General features: G+C 38.7%; 1 protein-coding gene across 1 annotated transcript in view; it reads left to right on the top strand.

The window, feature by feature from the left end:
• Vwa8 (von Willebrand factor A domain containing 8) overlaps nt 1-19,340 on the top strand; it is a 317,895-nt gene that overhangs the window by 98,752 nt on the left and 199,803 nt on the right. Inside the window, exon 14 of the mRNA XM_005370880.3 lies at nt 17,387-17,547. Within this exon, the coding sequence (XP_005370937.1) occupies nt 17,387-17,547 (161 nt within the window). The remainder of the gene's footprint in view (nt 1-17,386; nt 17,548-19,340) is intronic.

Genomic DNA, 19,340 nt, shown 5'->3' with positions numbered 1-19,340 from the left:
GTCTTTCATAGAAGCTCTGCTTGTGAGGTTAGACCTTCCTCATCAGCAGAGGCTTCCCAGGACTTCCAGTTTTCAGCCTGGGTTTTGCCCAGTTTTTCTTTCTAATACTTATTTTTGCTCCTTCTAATAAATACTATTTTATACCTTTTCACCACTCTGTAAAGTTGGCAAGATAATATTAAGATTCTCTTGTTTAGCATGGCAGTCTTTTCCTTGTCTGTCTCCTCCTAAGGCCTCAACCTGTTTCACTAAGAGCAGCCACACTGGCTGTTCAGCTCTCTGTCCCCTTCATGACTGCTCAAGAGGAAAGTCGGAAAGTGAAGCTGTCCATTTCTACAGTACTGCCCCTTTTGTCGTAGAAACAATAAGCTAAAGGCAATTTTATTTTATTTTTTGTTAATATTGTCCTTTTCCATTTTCCTACCTGCAGGTAATTCAGTCATAAATGAACTAGAACCTATGTATGGAATATTAAGTTGTTTATAAGATGTGATTAGATTAAATTTATATCAATAAAGCAAAAAAAAGATGTGATTAAAAACTAAGTATGTACTAATAAAGCTCTTACATTAAAAATAGAGAAAATTCAACTTCAGTTCTAAGAAAATTAAATCTGTACTAATCTGCGCTCCTGCCAGGGGGGCCAATACTGAACATTCTGACAGTTTCTAGTCCAGTGATCTTGATGGAGTGGCACAGTTCTTACACAGTTCTTGGGCTCAAGTTGACTACGTAGATCCAAAGAAAGCATATCTGTTTACCTAGCAATCCCACTTCCAGCGGTCTAGCCTGCAACTTCCAACAGCATGAAAATACATACCAAAAAGGCCATTTTGATATCTTCTTTATAATTTAATTGTTCATTACTTTTGTTTATTTTTGTATTGTTTTCATTTGGTTTATTTTTATGTGTGTAAATGTTTTGCCTGCATGGATGTAAATACACATGTGCTCTCAGTGCCCCTGGAGGCGAGTGAGGGCTCCAGATCGGCTGGAGCTGGAGTTGAGATGGTTGTGAGCTACAGTATGAGTGCTGGGGACTGGATCCGGGGCCTCTAGAAGAAGCTGCTGAGCCATCTCTCTAGCCCCAGTTTTGGAATTTTTAATATATTAGATATATTGGCTCCTTATATTTTCTCTTAATTTGTCATTTGATTTTATTACTGTTTCTAACATGTAAAAGTTAAAAACAAAGTAATAATTAGATTTACCAATATTTTAATCAAATCTGTGTTTTAAGTCTGATTAGAAAATCTTTATTATGTTTTAAGTTGTGGGGAAATTGAACTACTTTTTGAAAAAGTTCAACTTCTGTTTTTATTTTTATTTTTTCTGAAACTGAAATTTTCTTACCCTGCTGTTTCTTTTTCTTGTCCACAGCTGAGGAAAATCATTTTTAAGACATGTTATAAGATAGGATTGACCCAGATTGTCCCTCATTGTATCCAACCTTCAGAGTTCCTTATGTGATGGATGTAAGGCAGCACATTCCTAGGCTCTCGAGTTTAAGACATGGCTATCATTGGGAGTAGGAGAATAACTGTGTGCTGATTGACTCCTTGTCAGTTTGACACAAGCTAAAGTCAATCATCTGGGAAGAGGGAACCTCAGTTGAGAAAAGCCTCCATCAAACTGGGCTGTGTGCTGGTCTTGGGGCCACTTTCTTGGTTAATGATTGATGTGGGAAGGTCTAGTCTACTCTGTGTGATGCTGCCCCTTGCTTTAATTCCTGTCCTGACGGCAGTGTTGGCCCGTGACCTGAGATGTGTAAGATGAAATAAACCCTTTCCTCCCCAAGCTGGTTTTGGTCATGGTCAGTTAGAAATGAAACTAGGACACTTTGACTACTCATACATATTGTCTTAGTTATGGGCTATTGCTGTAAAGATACACCGTGACCAAGGCAACTTGCTTACAGCTTCAGAGGTTGTCTATTATGATGGCTGGAAGCAGGCAGCTGTAGGGTTGGAGAAGTAGCTGAGAGCTTAATATACTGAACAGGCAGAGAAAGAAACTGAGTTTGATGTGGGCTTTGGAATCCTCATAACTCATCTCCAGTGACATATGTCCTCCAACAAGATCACACATACCAGCAAGGTCACACCTCCTAATCCTCCTAATTCCTTTCAGACAGTTTCACTTGGTGACTAAGCATTCGAATATATGCACCGATGGGGAGGGGGTGGCGTTTTCATCCAAACCTCTACACGGATTGACCATTTTGGAAGATGACACATCACTGAGACTGTTGCCATTCCAAATATTTGACTTAAAAGCATAGCACACATGTATTGGTCTTTATAGTTTCCATATGTGCAGTAGTTCTGCACTTAGCTCTAAGGATCTGACTGTATCATGTTTTGGGGATATAGTTATATCCATAAATTTGTGGAAGGATGTATATAAACTTTTTTCCTGCTAAAAAGTTTAGCCATTGTTTTGATTTTTTTCCTTTGAAATTATATGTGTAAACTCATTGCAGTCTGGCCTTTTGAAAAGTTAAAAAGCAGGTGGTATAGAATATTGTTATAACATGAGGGTATTTGGTTGGGCAGAATTAAGAGTCAGTGGACTAGACCACAAAACTGTGGGTGACAGTCTTAATATTTCCTCCTAAAAGTGAGGAAATCTAAACGTGTTTTAAGTAAAAGAGCATCTGTTTTGGCTTATCAGGTAGACCAGTGTACTTATTCAGTTGTTATTATCATTCTTCTCATCAAACATGCTGAAGAATTTCTCCACTGACAGTGTTTCCTAATGAGAAAAGCAGAATGATTTTGGTAAGCTGACTTCTGGGAACTAGCATGTTAGGATAAAGCAAGCCATTCAATTTTGAGATAGAGTAATTTCAGTCCAGATATTACAATTTTCTTTTATGTTTTTCAACAGTAGTTTTGCGAGATTTAATATTATTTTAGTAATTTCTTTTAAGTGATAGAGGTTATTTACCAGAAGTTAGCCTACTAGTTATTCAGAAGTAGGCCAGTAAAGTGCAATTTCTTGTCTTTCAGATGATTAATTCATAAGCCATTTTCTTCCCTCTAGATTGTGCATCTTCCTCTAAAAGAAATAGGCAGCAGCCAGGCTCCCTGAGGTAAGAGATGCCTGGACAAGACCCCCAAGTTCCATGCCTTTGATTAGGAGTGGTCTCCAGGCTGGCCTGCTTGCTTTAGGGTGCTGTTGTCGTGTACCACATGCACACCTGGGTTTTCAGGATATTCTAGTTTTGTACTTTTAATAAACAGAAATAGAATAAAGGAATATAATTTCCATAAATTGATGATAATTTTCAAATAAAATTCATTTTAAGAGTGCCTTATTTTTTTATTTTTTAAGATGTTGTGTGATATCTTGGGTTCTCACCTTGAAAGAGCTAGTCTCAAAAATTGAGTGTAATGACATGTTTCACTTCAACCACTTGGATCATTTAGCATGTATGATATTATATGATATATAGCAGTATATATCATATTATATATGATATATGTATTTATATGGTACTATGTACTTATAAAGGTGTATTAAAAGGGCAGGATATCAAATGATATAACTTCATCATCTTTTAAGCATATTTTTAACATATTGTGTTTTCTAGAGGTGAAAGATGTACCTTAAAATTGAACCTTTAGAATATGTTAGAAAAGTTAATGTTGAGTTAACAGGCTTGTGTTGTATAATATTTTCATTAAAATTCAGAGGCTGAATTCATTAAAATTGAGAGGCTGGAAACATGGTTAAGTGTGCCTACTCCTCTTACAGAGTACCTGGGTTTGGTCCTTAGCACCCAAATCACTCAGCTTCTAACTACCTGTAATTCCATCTCCAGGGGGATCTGATGCCCTCTGGCCTCTGTGGACTCTTGCACACATGTGATGCACAGAAACATACATAAGTACATACAAGCACATACATTTTTAAAAACTATTATTTAAGAATCACAGATTTGAGGCTGGGAGATCGTTTTGCAGTTAAGAACACTGTTGCTCTTCCAGAAGACTTGAGTTCAATTCCCAAAACTCACATAGTAGCTCTCAACCCTCTCTAATCCCCTGTTTTCAAACCCCTGTTCTGTGGGACTGATGCCCTCATCTGGCCTCCATGGACACCAGGCTTGCATGTAGTGTATAGACTTACATATAGGCAAAACACCTATACACATTAAAAAAAGAGGCAGCAAGCTTTGTATTTTCCTTCAAAGATACTAATTTGATAGTAAAATTTTATATATATGAACCACTTCTAAATAATTAAGTCTACTTATTTATATGTTTAGTGATTTTGCTTAATTTTTGTTTTCTCTATCTTGAGATTTAATTGACATTAAAATGCATGAATTTATATTGTGTACTGTAAGATTTTAATATATGTATGCATTGTGGAATGATTACCACAGTCAGGCTAGCTAACGTGTCACCTCACATAGCTGTGTGTCTTGGGTGGTGGAAACACATGGTTTACTCTCAGAAATTCTAAAGTCTGCAGTAAAATGGGATTGTCTTCCATCACATACTGTACCTTAGATCTCCAGAACGTGTTTGTCTTACCCAGCTAAGACTTTGTGCCCTCCAGCCGACACTTCTCATTTCCTCTCAGACCTTAGCAACAACTATTAAACTCTTGATGTTTTTATTTTCCACTTATTATAGTGTATCTGTGTGTTCTTTTAAAGGTATTTCCTCATTCTTTATTTGTGTGGTGGTTTGTATGTATGCCTGTGTACTCTGTATTTGCCTGGTCTCTGTAGAGACCAGAAGAGGCTATTAGAGCCACTGTGAGCCATGCTGTGAGTCTGGGAATTGAACCCCTGTCCTCTGGAAGAGCAGAGGATGCTCTTGTTACTCAGCCATCTCCCCAGCCCTTTCTGAGTTTGTTTCTGTGATTGGCTGTTTTACTTAAGCAAACCCTCTCCCTTCATCCCTGCAGTTGCAGCTGACAGAAGTCTCTTCTCTAAGAAGGCTCCACACTATCGTGGTGTATATGCTGCATCTCCCTCATTCATCTCTGTGGGTCCTGACTATTCTAAATAAGACTGTCGTGGTTATGGGGCGTAGAAGTTATTTTGAGTTGTTGATTTCACTTCCTTTGAGTGCATATCCGGAAGTGGGACTGCTGAATCATGTGGTAATTCTATTTTTATCCTTTTGAGGAATGCCCATCTTTTTATAGTGACTGTATTAATTAACTTCCGAGTACCCTGTGCAAGACTCTTTTCCCTCCCTGTTCTCAATGTATTTCTCTCTCTCTCCCATTGTCCCCCCTCCATTCTCTCTTTCCTTCTCTCTTTTATATGTCATTCATAAAACTGCACAGTGTTTTATTGGGGCTTTGATTTGCATTTTCTTCATGGTGTATGATGTTGACCGTTGAACTTTACTCCTAGACCAATGTCTATCCTCTTTTGAGGAAGTACTGTTAATATCTTTTGCCTATTTTCTTATATTTCTTACGTTCTGCTGGTATTGGTTTTAATTTCTTATAAATTTTGACATTTAAACCCTTATTAAGATAGTTTCCAAATATTTCCTCCCTTTGATAGGTTGTCTCTTGGATCTATTGTCCCTCTTATGAGACAGAATTTTTTGGTTTAGTGTAATTCCATTTATCTAACTTAACTTTAGTTGCTCTTGCTTTTGGTGTCGTGTTAAAAAACAAAACAAAAACCAAACCCCACATTCCTCGCCTAGGCGAGCGTAAGGGGTTTGCTCATGCTTCCTTCCGTCAACATCACAGCCCATTCATTTCTTCCATGCATGGCTCAGTTCATTTTTGTTTTCCGTGTGCTCTTTTATAAAGGCATAGCACCCCCTCCTGCATGTGGATCCTTGATTTCCTCAGGACTCCATGGAAAAAATTGTTACCATTGCAGTTCTTGGCATCTTTGTTGAAGACTAAGTGGCCACAAATAGCTCTGTTTTTAAGTTTATTAATCTTTAGATGTCTGGGTCCATAGGCCTTTATTTTGCTGCAGTACCATGTTGTCTTGGTTCTTGTAGCCATGTGCTGTATTTTGAAATCCGATAGTGTGCTTGTTGAGCTTTATTGGTTTCACTCAAGATTGCTTTGACTACTTCAGTCTTTTCTGATTTAATGTGACTAAGAGGACTGTTTTCTTATTTTGTAAAAAAGATCACGGGAATTTTTTTTTTTAGTAATTGCATTGACTCTATAGGTTACTTTGATTAGCTTGGACTTTTTAATTGTAATCTGTGAACTTATTTTTTCATTTATTTGTGTCTCTAATTTATTTCATGACTGTTTCGTAGCTTTCAGTTTATTAATCTTTTGCCTTCTTTAAATTTATTCTTACTATCCTTTGAGCTGTCATTATAGGTGATACAGTTACAGATAGTTTGATGCTGATAAACTGAAGTGCTGGGTTTGTGTATAGGTTTTGTATCCTGCAGCTCTGTGATTTTTTGTTCTAATAATTTAAGGGGATGAAATCTTGGTTTTCTGTATATAGTCATGTCATCTAGAAGCAGACTATTGCACTTCCTTAGATATAGATGTCTATATATTATTCTTGCCCAATACAGAGGAATAGCATTTAGCTTTTCACCATTGAGCATGTTAGATGTAATTCTGTGTCATGAAAGAATAAAGATTTTGTTCCATGCTTTTCAATGTGTATTGAGATAATCATGTGATTTTAATATTTTTACCAATAGACTGTGTCACTTTTATTGATTGCGTATATTGAGTCTTCAATAGCCCATTCTTAAATACCTTGTTTCTTACCATACAATGTCACATTACTGTTAGTGTGCTAATGTTTTATTAAAGCTGTTTGCCTTCACAGCAATCAGGATCATTGGCCTGTAAATCTCAATTATTTTATTGCTTTTTCTGCCTGTGGTGTCAGGGAAATGCTGGCCTTATAAAGTAAAATTGGAACTACACTCTGGTCTTCAGAAGTATTTTATAGTAATTTATAGTATTTAAAGGGTTTGGAAGTATTTACTAGTAAGGCATTAGATCCTTAGCTTTTCTCTACTAGTAAGGCCTTGGTAACTAATTATTGGTTGTTGTCATGGTTTCTGTTTCATGGATGGCTGTATAGTTTCAGAATTAATTTTTTTCTAATCTATACAATTATGGGAGGTGGAGTATGAAAATATCCATGATAGTCTCCTGATTGTTTTTTTTAAATATCTGTTGTTTATAATATTCTCTCTCTCTCTCTCTCTCTCTCTCTCTCTCTCTCTCTCTCTCTCTCTCTCGATCCAGGTAAAAATTTTTGACTCTACAGAACTTCACACACATATGTTAGTGTTGTTTTCTACTCTCATTTATTCTTTCCATGAGCCTTAAAATGTCCTTTCTCTCACTAATTGTGCAGGTAGTCCCTGCTTTCTGCTTCCCTGAGTTCATCATTGATTCTCTGAGATCCTTTTACTTCTTCTGCTGTAGAAGTTGTTCTTTATAAGTTTCATACATGTATATAATAGAATATGATCATATCCACCTCCGCTTCCCACTTCATGTCCCCCCGGACTCCCCAACATGTCTGTTGCTACTTTTCCCCTCTTAGGATGGCTTTGATGCAGCTTGGAAGTTTTAGCGTCTTTTGTCTCCATTTCTGTTTGTCTTGGGGTATTTTTTAAAAATTTCCTTTAATTCCTAGATGTACTGGCTATTCACAATCATATTTTATAAATTTAAATTTTATTGTTTTGTGTGTATGGGTATTGTGTCTGCATGTATGTCTGTGCATTTTGTCTATACCTGGTGTCCATAGAATCCAGAAGAGGGTGTCAGATTCCCTGGAACTGGAGCTATAGCCAGTTGTGAACTACCATGTTGATTCTGAGAATCAAACTCAGGTCCTCTGGAACAGCATCCAGTGTTCTTAACCACCAGACCATCCCTCCAAGCCACCATGACTGTGCTATAATTTCTGATAGTTCTCTTATTATTGATCGCTAGTATATTATTATAGTCAGAAAGTATGATTTAAATCTTTAATTCTTTTTACATTTGTGTGTGTGTGTCTCTTTGTGCCCATAGAGTGTGTCACATCCCCTGAAGCTAGAGTTTCAGGTCCTATGTGGATCCTAGGAACTAAACCCAGGGGTTAGCAAGTGAGTCTAGCCTCTAAACAGCTGATACATCTTTGCCAGGTTAATAGCCTGTCAGTGCTATTAACCATAGAGCCATCTCTCCAGCCCCAATTTCAGTCTTCTTAAATTTTGTGATGCTTGTTTTTAGAGTGTAGTTAATATATGACCCGTCTAGGGAATGGCCATATGTGGTTGAAAGGAATGTGCATTCTGTTGCTGTTGTACTTAAAATCTATGCACATCTGTTAGGTCTGTGTATTCTGTTTAGTTCAAGGATGTTGTTTTCACAATGATTTTCTATCTATATGACTATCCATTTTTGTTTTATAAAATTTTTCTTTATTTTTAAAAATTCACACATGTGCACAACAAACTATGATGATTCCTACCTCTCTCTATCCCCTCAATATCCCCCATATTCTGTGGAACATACCTTTTCTCAACTTTATGTCTAACTCATTAAGTCCAGTTAGAGTTACACATATGTGCATGCGTGTGGGACCGTCCACTGGAGCTTGGGAAACTATGAGCAAAGTTTCTATTTATTTTATTCAAAGATCTACTTATTTAATGTCTGTGCCTGTGCACCACATTGTGACTGGTGCCCACAGAGGCCAGGGAGGGCACTGGGTCTCTGAAACTGGAGTTACAGATGCTTCTCAGTTGGCACATTGGTGCTGGGAATCGATCTGCATCCTCTCAAGAGCAACCAGTTCTCTTACTGCTGACTCAAGTCTCCAGCCGCTTCCTGTTCATCTTAAAAAGTGGATTACTGAAATCCCTTTAATACTGTAATGTCACTTTTTCACCTTTCAGATTTGTTACTAATTAATTGCCTCATGAATTTCAGTGTTTAAATGATAGATTTACATATTTTACAATAGTTAGATTTGCTTGATAAATTGACTTGACTCCTTTATCATTATATAATCTCTCTTTCTTTGGTTTTTCGAGACAGGGTTTCTCTGTCTCTTGACTTGTGAATTTTAGACTTAAATCTCATAATTTTAATATATAGACTTTCCTGCTGTCTTTGGTTGGCATTTAAAATTTGTCAAAATTTTCTGTTATTTCACCTTTAGACTGTGTAAATCCTTATAGCTGATGTGATCTCTTTAACTGGAATACAGAGTGGCTTATTTTTGTTTGCTCGTTTAGCAAAGCTATGTTATCTGAAGAATTTAGACCATTTACATTTGAAGTAATAATTGATAAGGGCTTTCATATTGTCCTGCTTTTCTGTTTTGTGAATCTCTTGTTCCTTGCTCTCCTGTGCTCTTTCCTGGTGACTTTCATGAGTGACAGTCAGCCTCTCTCGGCACAGGGGAATAAATGCCTGTGATGCTGATTGGTGGGAAGATGGGCAGCTTGCAAAACGTGCCCTGCTAGTGCATCCAGCTCAGTTTTCAAATCTCAGGCAGAGTCCCCACTTTTCTCCTAAGCAACTCCTTGAATCCGTCAGTGTGCTCCAGTTTCCAACCCGGTAAACAGATGTTCAGCTTCCTGCAGAGTCTCCTGTGGAGGGGAAATTCGGGGACAGCAGGTTTTGTTTGGTGAAGATGGTGTCCAAAGGGATCCATTAAGCCAGCAAAGAAAAGTTGTCAAGTACTGAAGCCGTGGCACACGTCTTAGATTTCCTGTCTCCCTGTGCTGCCAGTGCCAGGGATCAGTCTTCATCCTTTGCTGTGTTCAGAATCCACTGCAGACCCAGCCTTGCCTGTGATGCTAACCCCCAGCGCTGGATCCATGAAGCTTTGATGCAAAATGCATGTGGCAGATGGAATTTAATTTTGAAAAGTGTGTCATTTATATCACTTGATCATATGTAGATATCTAAGTCGAATGCATTGCACTCCACAACCATTCACCTGGGAGAATGTAAATCAGACTTTGTCATTTCCCTGCTTAAAACTTAAAATGTTGCCATTGTGTTAGAATAGGAGGACTTCGGCTCATGAGCTCCCTTCAGTGAGGCTGCCTATTGGAACCACTTAAGGGTCTTTCAGAACTTCCCAGTTCAGAACATGCCATCAGAGAGACCAAAGTAAGTGGTGTGAGGTGAAGCCCAACTTGAATGTTTTAAATTCTAGCAGCAGCCGGGGTTGAGAACCAGGGCTCTGTGCGGCCCGACCCTCAGCGGCCTCTGCAGCCTTTTTCCGGATGTGCCCTCTGCTCATTACGCTCCAGTCTCACTGGCTGCCTAGATTTGTCTGGCTCTTCCCTGCGTCCAGGCCCTTTTCACAGCCTGTGCTGCTCCCTTGTCCTGAAATGCCCTCCCTCGGATGTGTGCTTTCTCTTGTCAGTCAGATTCAGTGTGAATGCCCTTAGAGAAGTGGCCATGAGTCACCAGTGCATTGGCTGTCATGTCGCCTTTGCTTGTGTGGCACTGACCGTTGTGTGGTGTCCTCGCATCTGGGTCTCTCCCTCCCTCCCTTCTCTTGTCTATTTTTACCCTGTGCCCCTGGAAACTGAGCTGCGTGCTTATCTTTGTAACTGCTGTGCTCTTGGCACCTACAACAGTGACCGGCAGGTACACTTTCAACCTGTTATATACGTGGCTTTGAATGAATGAATAAATGAAAAGTTTTGATTACTTTTAAGTGATCAGCTAGCCCAGACCACCCCTGTTTCATCAATATCATATGGTATCATAAGATGCTGAACTAAACTTCTATTGCCTGGTGACATCGTTGCTCTCATGACGTCATAGCAACATGTGTTCATTGTAGAGCTGGTGTAATCATACTGTTTATGCTTCTGGTCATTCAAAATACAGAGCAAACAATATGTCCATAATTTTTTTTTATAACAAATGGCTGTTCATTTCATGTCGTTTTGAACATCATGCCCTAGGAGTAGGTGTACCATGTATACAATCACATACAGCCTAGTTGTGTGATTAGCTATCTGATCCAAGTTTGTGTAAGCATGCTTAATGACATTTGTATAATGAAATTGCTAAAGGTCCCAAGTCTCAGAACACATGCCTGGACTTGAACAACATTGTAATGTATTCATATCATAATATCTGTATGTTGTTTCTATAGTTGATTCATATTCGGCTATTTTAAACTCTGTCAGGTGCCAGGCATAGTCCCATTTGGTTCTAGGAGTATTTTATATCCCCAATAATAAGGAAGCTACAAAATTAGATTTAAGCCCTACCGAAATAGCATAATTGAAAATCACCCTCCCTCCAGTGCCGCTTTTCACACTGCAGACTAGCAGGGATATGGATGATGTTGGGTTTGATCAAATGACACAATCTAGATGTCTTTGCTGAATATCAAACAGGTAATCACATACCTGTATAAGCATTGATCTTGTTTAGTATTTGATTTTGGAAATTAATCTCCTATAAGATAGTAGGTACAGATGCTTTATCTAGAATTTGCTGGTGCATTCTTACCTGCCCCTCTGTAGAGTTTGTAGTTGGGGTAAAGTCTGGTTGTTTAATAATTGGTTTTATTCTTTAATGTCATCCTTAAGTTGGGGGGGTTTTGTGGACAACAATATTCATTTAGGCTAATACTAGGAGAGATTTATTACATGGTGTTAACTGGGTTACAGTCTGGGGAAAGACAGAGTTTGCCCAGTCTAGAATGACAGATCCAGGAACGTTTCAATGACAGCTGCCCTTGGAAGAGAAGCTGTCTTCCTGTTTGCTACACCTTCCTTGTTTGGTCGAGCATGGCTCACTCACTAACACTAGCTGCAAAGGCTTTAAGAAAGACTTTCTAGCCCGTAGTATGGAAAGGATATCAGGAGATAGTTTGACTGGATATTTTCATTTAATTTGTTAAATTATTTGCACCCACTCTGACCTTGTCTATTTTAGTTTGAAGCTTTAGTAACATTTCCTTTAGTTGATTCTATCATGAATTTATTAAATTATTAAATCCTTCATTAATAAGATGGATTTATAAAATTAATAATAATGGATTTATTAAATTCATCATTAATAAGATAGCTGACTTGATTAGCGGTAGCCAGAGAAATTTAATTTATGGTGTGTGTGTGTATAACAGAAAGGGAGGAAGGTGGAGAAGGGGGAGGAAGGGGAATGTGTGTGTGTGAGTGAGAGAAAAAGAGAGAGAACCAATTTTCTTTTTCCAGTTTCTAGGTATTGAACTCAGTTTGACAGACTTATGCAGTGGCTACTCTTGCCCATAGAGCCATGTTACCAGCCTGAGAACTTTGTTTTGTGTTTACAAAGTGAGTTTGTAACTAGGGCAGATCATCTAATAGACCCTAGTGGTTTCCATGGATAGAGGTGTGTGTTTGAAAAATCAGTGGCTGTCCACAGAGAAGTTGCCAAAACAGTCATGGTTGTGAGCCAGCATCTCATCATGCACATAAAAGTAAATATTTGTTTCTATGTGAAAATGAGAAGTTCTTTAAAAGAACTTGAGGGGAAAAGAAGCATAGGGAAGTTTATCAGAACTTTATAATAGATGGAAAACTTGTTGACACACCCTGTATTCTAACCATTGCGCTTGCTTAGGTTCTGTAAACAGGGTTGTTTATTATATGCTGTGTTTATGCAATCCTTGTGTGGTCTTCTTTCATTGACATGGACATAATCCCAATTTTAAAGTTGGATGCTTTTTTTATCAACTAATCTTGATGTATTCCTTTATTCACTGAAATCCCAGAGGTTCTTAGTGTTTATATGGCTGCTAGGATATCTATGTCTATATTTATATCTACAACTATATATCAGTATTTATAGCTATCTCTTATCTATATCTGTCTCTAATCTATATAGCTTTGTCTTTATATCTATATGTTTGGTAGACTTAGAAAGCTTACATAATTCTGGCAAGTTTCTTTTAAAAACCAAAATAGTTGGTAGTATGCATTTATCAAAATACTTACCAAAATAAGAAATAACAAATGCCCCGTGTTAATATTTTAAGTGGATAAAGAATTATATCCACCTAGAGATATTCTTACTTTAGGACATTTAAAAAAAGACTTATGTGTTTTTTATTTTATGTGCGTGAGTGTTTGCCTTCATATCAGTGAGTGTACCATGTGCTTGCCTGTTGCCCATAGCAGCTCGGCACAGCATAAGGTCCTCTGGAACTGGAGTTACAGGGGGTTGTGAGCCACTATGAGATCCGAACCTCAGTTCCCTGGGAGAACCTAGAGTGTTCTTAGTTACTGAGCTGTCTTTCCAGCCCCTAACTAGATGGCTTTATTTCTATGTGTATCTTTAAAGAGATTTTGCAGTAGCACTGGCAAGTAGATATGACTAAGGCCATTTTTAAAAACTTAAGTAATTTATTTTTTGTGGCATAGTTAACATCAGACACTACTTTGTGACTTTTTTTTTTTTTTTTAGTTTTTCCGAGACAGGGTTTCTCTGTAGCTTTGGAGCCTGTCCTGGCACTAGCTCTTGTAGACCAGGCTGGCCTCGAACTCACAGAGATCCACCTGCCTCTGCCTCCCGAGTGCTGGGATTAAAGGCGTGCGCCACCACCGCCCGGCTACTTTGTGACTTTTAAATTGACGGTTTGGTTTGTAAAGTGAGCCTTGGACTTGTGTAGTTGGCAGCTCTTCCCTCTGAAATCTGCCCATGGATTGTCAAGGAGGCCAGCTCTTACTGTGGAATCTCCTCCCCTGAAATGTATTGCTGCCTTTGCAGTGAAGTGCCTTCCCCCTCCCCCACAGCATTGTCTCATGTCCCCAGTCAGGTGTCAACTCTGGGTACCCTGCAATCATGGGCATGCGTCCGTGTGTCACCACACATCTTGTGACAGCCTTTATGTTGGAATTACAGTTTACATGCAAATTGTAAATGTTCTTACAATATATTTTGTATGCTTCCCATTTTGTTTCTTAGTTTTATAATCCTTAGTATGTTAGCAAATCTTTGAAAGTCAATTTAAGTGCCTTCTGTCAGCTTTCCGAGTTCATATTTGTGGGAAGAATATGGCATATATTAATCCCAGCACTTGAGAGGCAGAGGCAGGTGGATCTCTGATCTGAGTTCTAGGCTAATCTGATCTACATAATTGAGTTCCCAGTCCACTGACTAGTGAGACCCTGTTGTCCGCCCCTCCCCTTAAAGGTGTGCTGTTTTAAACCTGACTGAGAGCCTATTCTGTATGTACTACAGTGCCCTACTTTTGCCAATGCCACTTTAGTTCTTTGCCAAAAAAATTGCATATGCATTATAGTATAAAATTATAGCTTTGGTGTTAGTGTTTATATTCAAAGAGAGACGGTTAACTTTCTTTTATACACTAACAACACACTGTCAGTTTGTTGGTTTTCTTTGATGACATTCTAAGTTGAAGCTCATTCTAATCCAATTCCAGCTGCTGGGTAAACAGCCATGGTTTTCTTATTGGGATAATGGTTTGTGTCTGGGGCTCTTAAAAGCATGTTGGAAAAATTAGCTAAGACTGTGCAAACATTCTGAAGACACCAGAGCAACTTTGTTGCTTTAAAGTTCAAATCTATATTCTCAGATACATGAAATGGCAGTGATGCTTATTAATATGGTTCCATTTTCATGGGCTTTCTTTGCTTCAGATAGCACTGTTTAATAGGATACAGGACCTTAGGAGATGTGTGGGGGTGTTCATGACATCTAAAAGGAGGAGCTGTGTTTAAGTTAGACGCTTTTAGTGCACTAGATTTTATGTCCTGCTTTAAAGTTTTTGAGGAAATACAGAATAGGAAATGGTTGAGCTCTATGATATCGTTAGGGCTTTTTTTATTCTCAGAAGTTCAGAGGTTTTAGGAACGAGAAAGTATATACAAAAATGAGGACATTCATTGTTCTTATAATTTTATTAATGTGCTTCCAAGATGTCCATAAAAAGTAAGCTTAAAAAAGTCTTCACTTTTCAGTTTGCCAGCATGCATATAGGTAGGAAGAATAAGAAAAAAAACATATATGTATACACATGTACATATGAATTCCCAATTATGCATATCTATATTTTGAATAAAAATATGAAAACAATTTCAGATAATTAAAAGCCAAAAACACCATACATAAAAACAGTTGAGGGACTGCACAGATGACTCAGCAGTTAATAGCACGTGTTGCAGAGACTTGATCCTCAACACCCACATGGTGGCTCACAATTATCTATAATGGGATCTGGTACTCTCTTATGGTGTGTAGATATATGCAGACAAACCATCCATAAACATAAAATACAGAAATGAATAGTTATTTTTTTAAGAGAACAAACAGGTGAGTGTCAGTGATGCGGCTGCTGTAAACCATGTGAAGAAGCTTGATAGTAAAGTGTATGGGGTGAGGACCATATGGGATGTTTTGATATCATGCGCAGAGTTGCTGGTTTGAGAATAAAGAATTACCTCTACTGCCAACATATACACTAACAAAACCCTGAGCTTCTTAAGCCAGCGGCAGGGCATTCCTCGTCTCATTTTTGGGACAAAAACAAGATTAGAGCTGAAGCGGGCCCACGCATTACCAGTTTTCATTGCGGACCCAGGACTTTCACGCGGTGCCCATTCACATCTTTTGCAAATGTGTCTGCCTGCCTCCGTCCAGCTTCCACTCCTCTGAGTTCCAGCAGCAGTGGGGTTTGTTGTTGTTTGGTTGTCGTCCATTTTCAACAGGCTCTCACAGCCGCAGCCGTGCTGGGATCATGCCAGCAAGCTTCTGCGTCTTCCTGCGTGTGGGATAAGCCTCTACTCGGAGAGCTGGCGTAGAGTGCTTAAAGAAGGGCAGCCCACTCCTCTGTCTCCTCGCCTTTAGTTCATGCCATTCCGTTATGCATCGCGTGTGTCCTCGTACAACCTCATAAGTTCTATTAGCATAAGGACGGGCGTAAATAAATGAAACACAGGTTCACATTAACTTCATTTCTTATAAAAAGAGTGTTGCCTCAGAGGCATAGCAGAGCTACAAATGCAATATTAATAGAGCTGGGAGGTTAGATCTACTCAGTCTGACTCTTCAGGAGATGGAACCTAAGCTTATTAATTTCTCCAGCTATTTCTGGAATATAGCATAGGTTTGAAGCCCTGTGCTAAGGTATGTGCTTATTTTGTGCCTCTGGGACAGTATGTGATGTGACTCTGTAGTGAATATTTTGTCTGGAATAATTAATGTTGAGAATTTTAAGTTAATTTGTTCTAATACTAAAATTTAAATGATTGTATGCATGTTATGTTATATATGCTCATATGTTTGATTTTTAAAATTTTATTACGAAAATGATCTACTTGACAGACTTGATTTATGCCTAATTTTTCCTGCAGAAGAACAACTTAGGACTCAGTAGCACAGCCCCTGGGGGAGAGCGCCCCCATATTCCTTCTCATTGATGATATAGATACATTTAGTCTTGGCTGTTGTTAGCTGCCATTGACAGCTATGAAGCGATACTACCCACACAACTTGTATAAAATTTAAATTTCTAGTACAATTAAACACTATTACCCCCTCAGAGCTCAGGGAACCTCTCAGAGGAGGAGGGAACGTGTGTAAGAGTCAGAGGGGATGGATGGCACCAAGAAAACAGGGCTCATATGAACTCAGAGCAGGTCTGGTCCTCTGAGTGTCTTATAGCTTTCAGCTTGGTATTTTTATGGGACTCCTGAGTGTATGAACAAGTGTCTCTAATTCTTGCACTTGGGGTTCTTGGGTTGCCTTGCCCAGTCTGAATGTGATGGGTTTGTTTTATCTTATTATATTGTATTTTATCAAAGAAGAGAAGACACTATTAAACTGTGTCTTAGTTACTTTTCTATTGCCCTAACAAAATGCCATAACCAAGGCATCTTATTTAAAAAAAAACAAACAAACATTTAATTGGGGACTTTCTTGCAGCTTCAGAGGGTGAGCCCATGACCATCGTGGTGGGGAGATTGGCAGCAGGCTTAGTGCTGGGGCAGTAGCTGAGAGCTTGCATCTCATCCACAGATAAGAGAGAGAGAAATAACTGGGAGTGACTTTTGAAACCTCCATGCTCACTCCCTGCAACACAACTCCTTCAACATGGCCACATCTCCCAATCCTTCCCAAACAGTGCTGCCAACTGGGGACCAAGCATTCAAATATATGAACCTATGGCGTCCGTTCTCATTCAGATCACCACAAAGAATAAAGCCAAGTATTGACATCTTATCAGAAACAACCTTTTAAGGTTGTGGGGTTGCTGGATTCAAATGTTATGTTTAAGAATGTTTTCACGTGTCTGTAAGGCTAAGCATCGCGTGTGTCTGTAAGGCTAAGTAAGCATCACATGTGTCTGTAAGGCTAAGCATCACCTGTGTCTGTAACACCAACTCTGTGTGTTCTTTGCCGTGTGTGTGGTGACTGGCTTTAGGATATGACAGCACGTGACCTGCTACAGCAGCGGTACACACTCCCCAACGGTGACACTGCCTGGAGATCCTCACCCCTTGTGAATGCTGCTCGGGAAGGCAAGCTGGTCCTGTTGGATGGCATTCACCGGGTCAACGCTGGCACGCTAGCTGTATTGCAAAGGTTTGTGTCACAATCGATCTCTGTGCCAACCTACACTGGGTTATGCAGATCCTGAGGAACTTACAATTCTGTACTCAAGTTGAATAAAGCATCATTAATATTTTTGTTATAAACTCATGATTATAAGGCAGCCAGATTTGCTGTCTAAGAGCCTAAGGAAGAAAGCCCATAGGCAGTGGTTTCAAAAGGCTTACTTCTACACATGGGTTAATATGAGCATCAAGCCACACAGCTGAAGCAGCTGTGATTTTTGTCCTAACTGTACTGCTTAGAAATCATCCCAGACCTTTTCTGGAGTCTGAGCTTGTAGGATTTTTTTTTAACTTCTGAGACAAAGGTTTAATATTAAATTTATATTTATTTTCTTATTTCACTCACTTGGCGTGGATATGAACATTTCTGTAACTATCATTTTTTTTTGTTTTGAATGTGAAAAAGTTGTCCACAAATTTCAAGAATTCTAGAATCCTAGAATCTAATGTTGGAATATTCTCTGTGTGTAATTTCTGTGGAAAATATTCATAGCCTATGTCATTTAAAAGGTTAGATGCTGTTCATTCCTTTTCTGCAGCATGACTTTTAATCTGACTTACTGGGAAGTGTCAAATAAATGAAATGAGCTATTTCTTCAACTAGCTAACCACAGTTTTTATCGCTGACAAGCTGCAGATTCTAAGTGAAATGAGATTCCAAATGTGTTTTATTAATCTTGATTCAGTTTCTGTGGGTTTAAAAATAGTAATCACGAAGTTTTAGTGATTTACCGCAAACATTTCATAGACTTGCAATTTATTTTTCTTCTGCTAAACATAGAAATGTGAATACAAAATAAGAAAACACTCTGTCCCCTCTTGTTGACTGTCTCTCAGATATCCGACCAAGTACAAAAGAGTGCAGCATGCCTGCACTGTGCCTTGCAGGATGGAACTTTAAAAATATGGCCGACTTTGCTTTCCTGCCCTGGTTTCCAAAAAACTGACATGGATACTTAATTATGAATGCTTGTTGGATAGCTCAGGCTTATTACTAACTAGCTCTTACATTTTAACCCATTTGTATCAATCTATGTGCTGTGTCAAGGCTTGTGGTATTTACCTCTCTGGCATGTCTTCCTTACTCTACACCTGGCTGGCTACTCCTCTGACTTCACCCTTCTTTCCAGCATCCTTCTAGTCTGGCTTGCCCTCCTAATCTCTTCTGCTCAGCTATAGACCAGTCAGCTCTGTATTAACCAATGAGAGTAATACATATTTACAGTGTACAAAGATTGTTCCGCAGTAATGTCTGGCCTTCATCCCCACCAATTCTTGGAGTTCTTAATCCAGGCCAGAGTTTTGAACATGGGCATTTTTAAATACTGCCCAGAGGAGCTAACTTACAGTCTAGACTGAGAGAAATGATGTTGAGTATCTTATTTTATATTAACTGTTCAATTTTCACACTAAATCTATGAGGTTGGCCTTAATTGTTTTGCCTTAATTTTCTAATAAAATTTAGAGAGGTGGAATGGTTCTCCCTTCTCTGATTATTCAGTAGGTTAGTGCAAAATTCGACTTGAATACAGACTGGACTCCCTGTGCCCCAAACTTCTGCATTAGTCTTTGACCTTTGCAGTGCCTAATGGGAGTGTCTTATGTTGCATGGGAAGCTAGGTTACTTCAGGACTCCGCATGAAATTGTAGTGGAGTTATTTTGTTTTAGAGGCTTTTGTTATTTTAAATCCTGCAGTTTCAACAGTAGAAATATTTGGATACTTTCCCACAAGAAGTTACATTGGATTCAAGAGTGTGTGA

This window comes from Microtus ochrogaster, unplaced genomic scaffold (genome assembly GCF_000317375.1).
Source record: "Microtus ochrogaster isolate Prairie Vole_2 unplaced genomic scaffold, MicOch1.0 UNK88, whole genome shotgun sequence".
Taxonomy (NCBI): Eukaryota; Metazoa; Chordata; class Mammalia; order Rodentia; family Cricetidae; genus Microtus; species Microtus ochrogaster.
The sequence above is the reverse complement of the archived record's forward strand: the minus strand, read 5'-3'. Positions and strand labels throughout refer to the sequence as shown.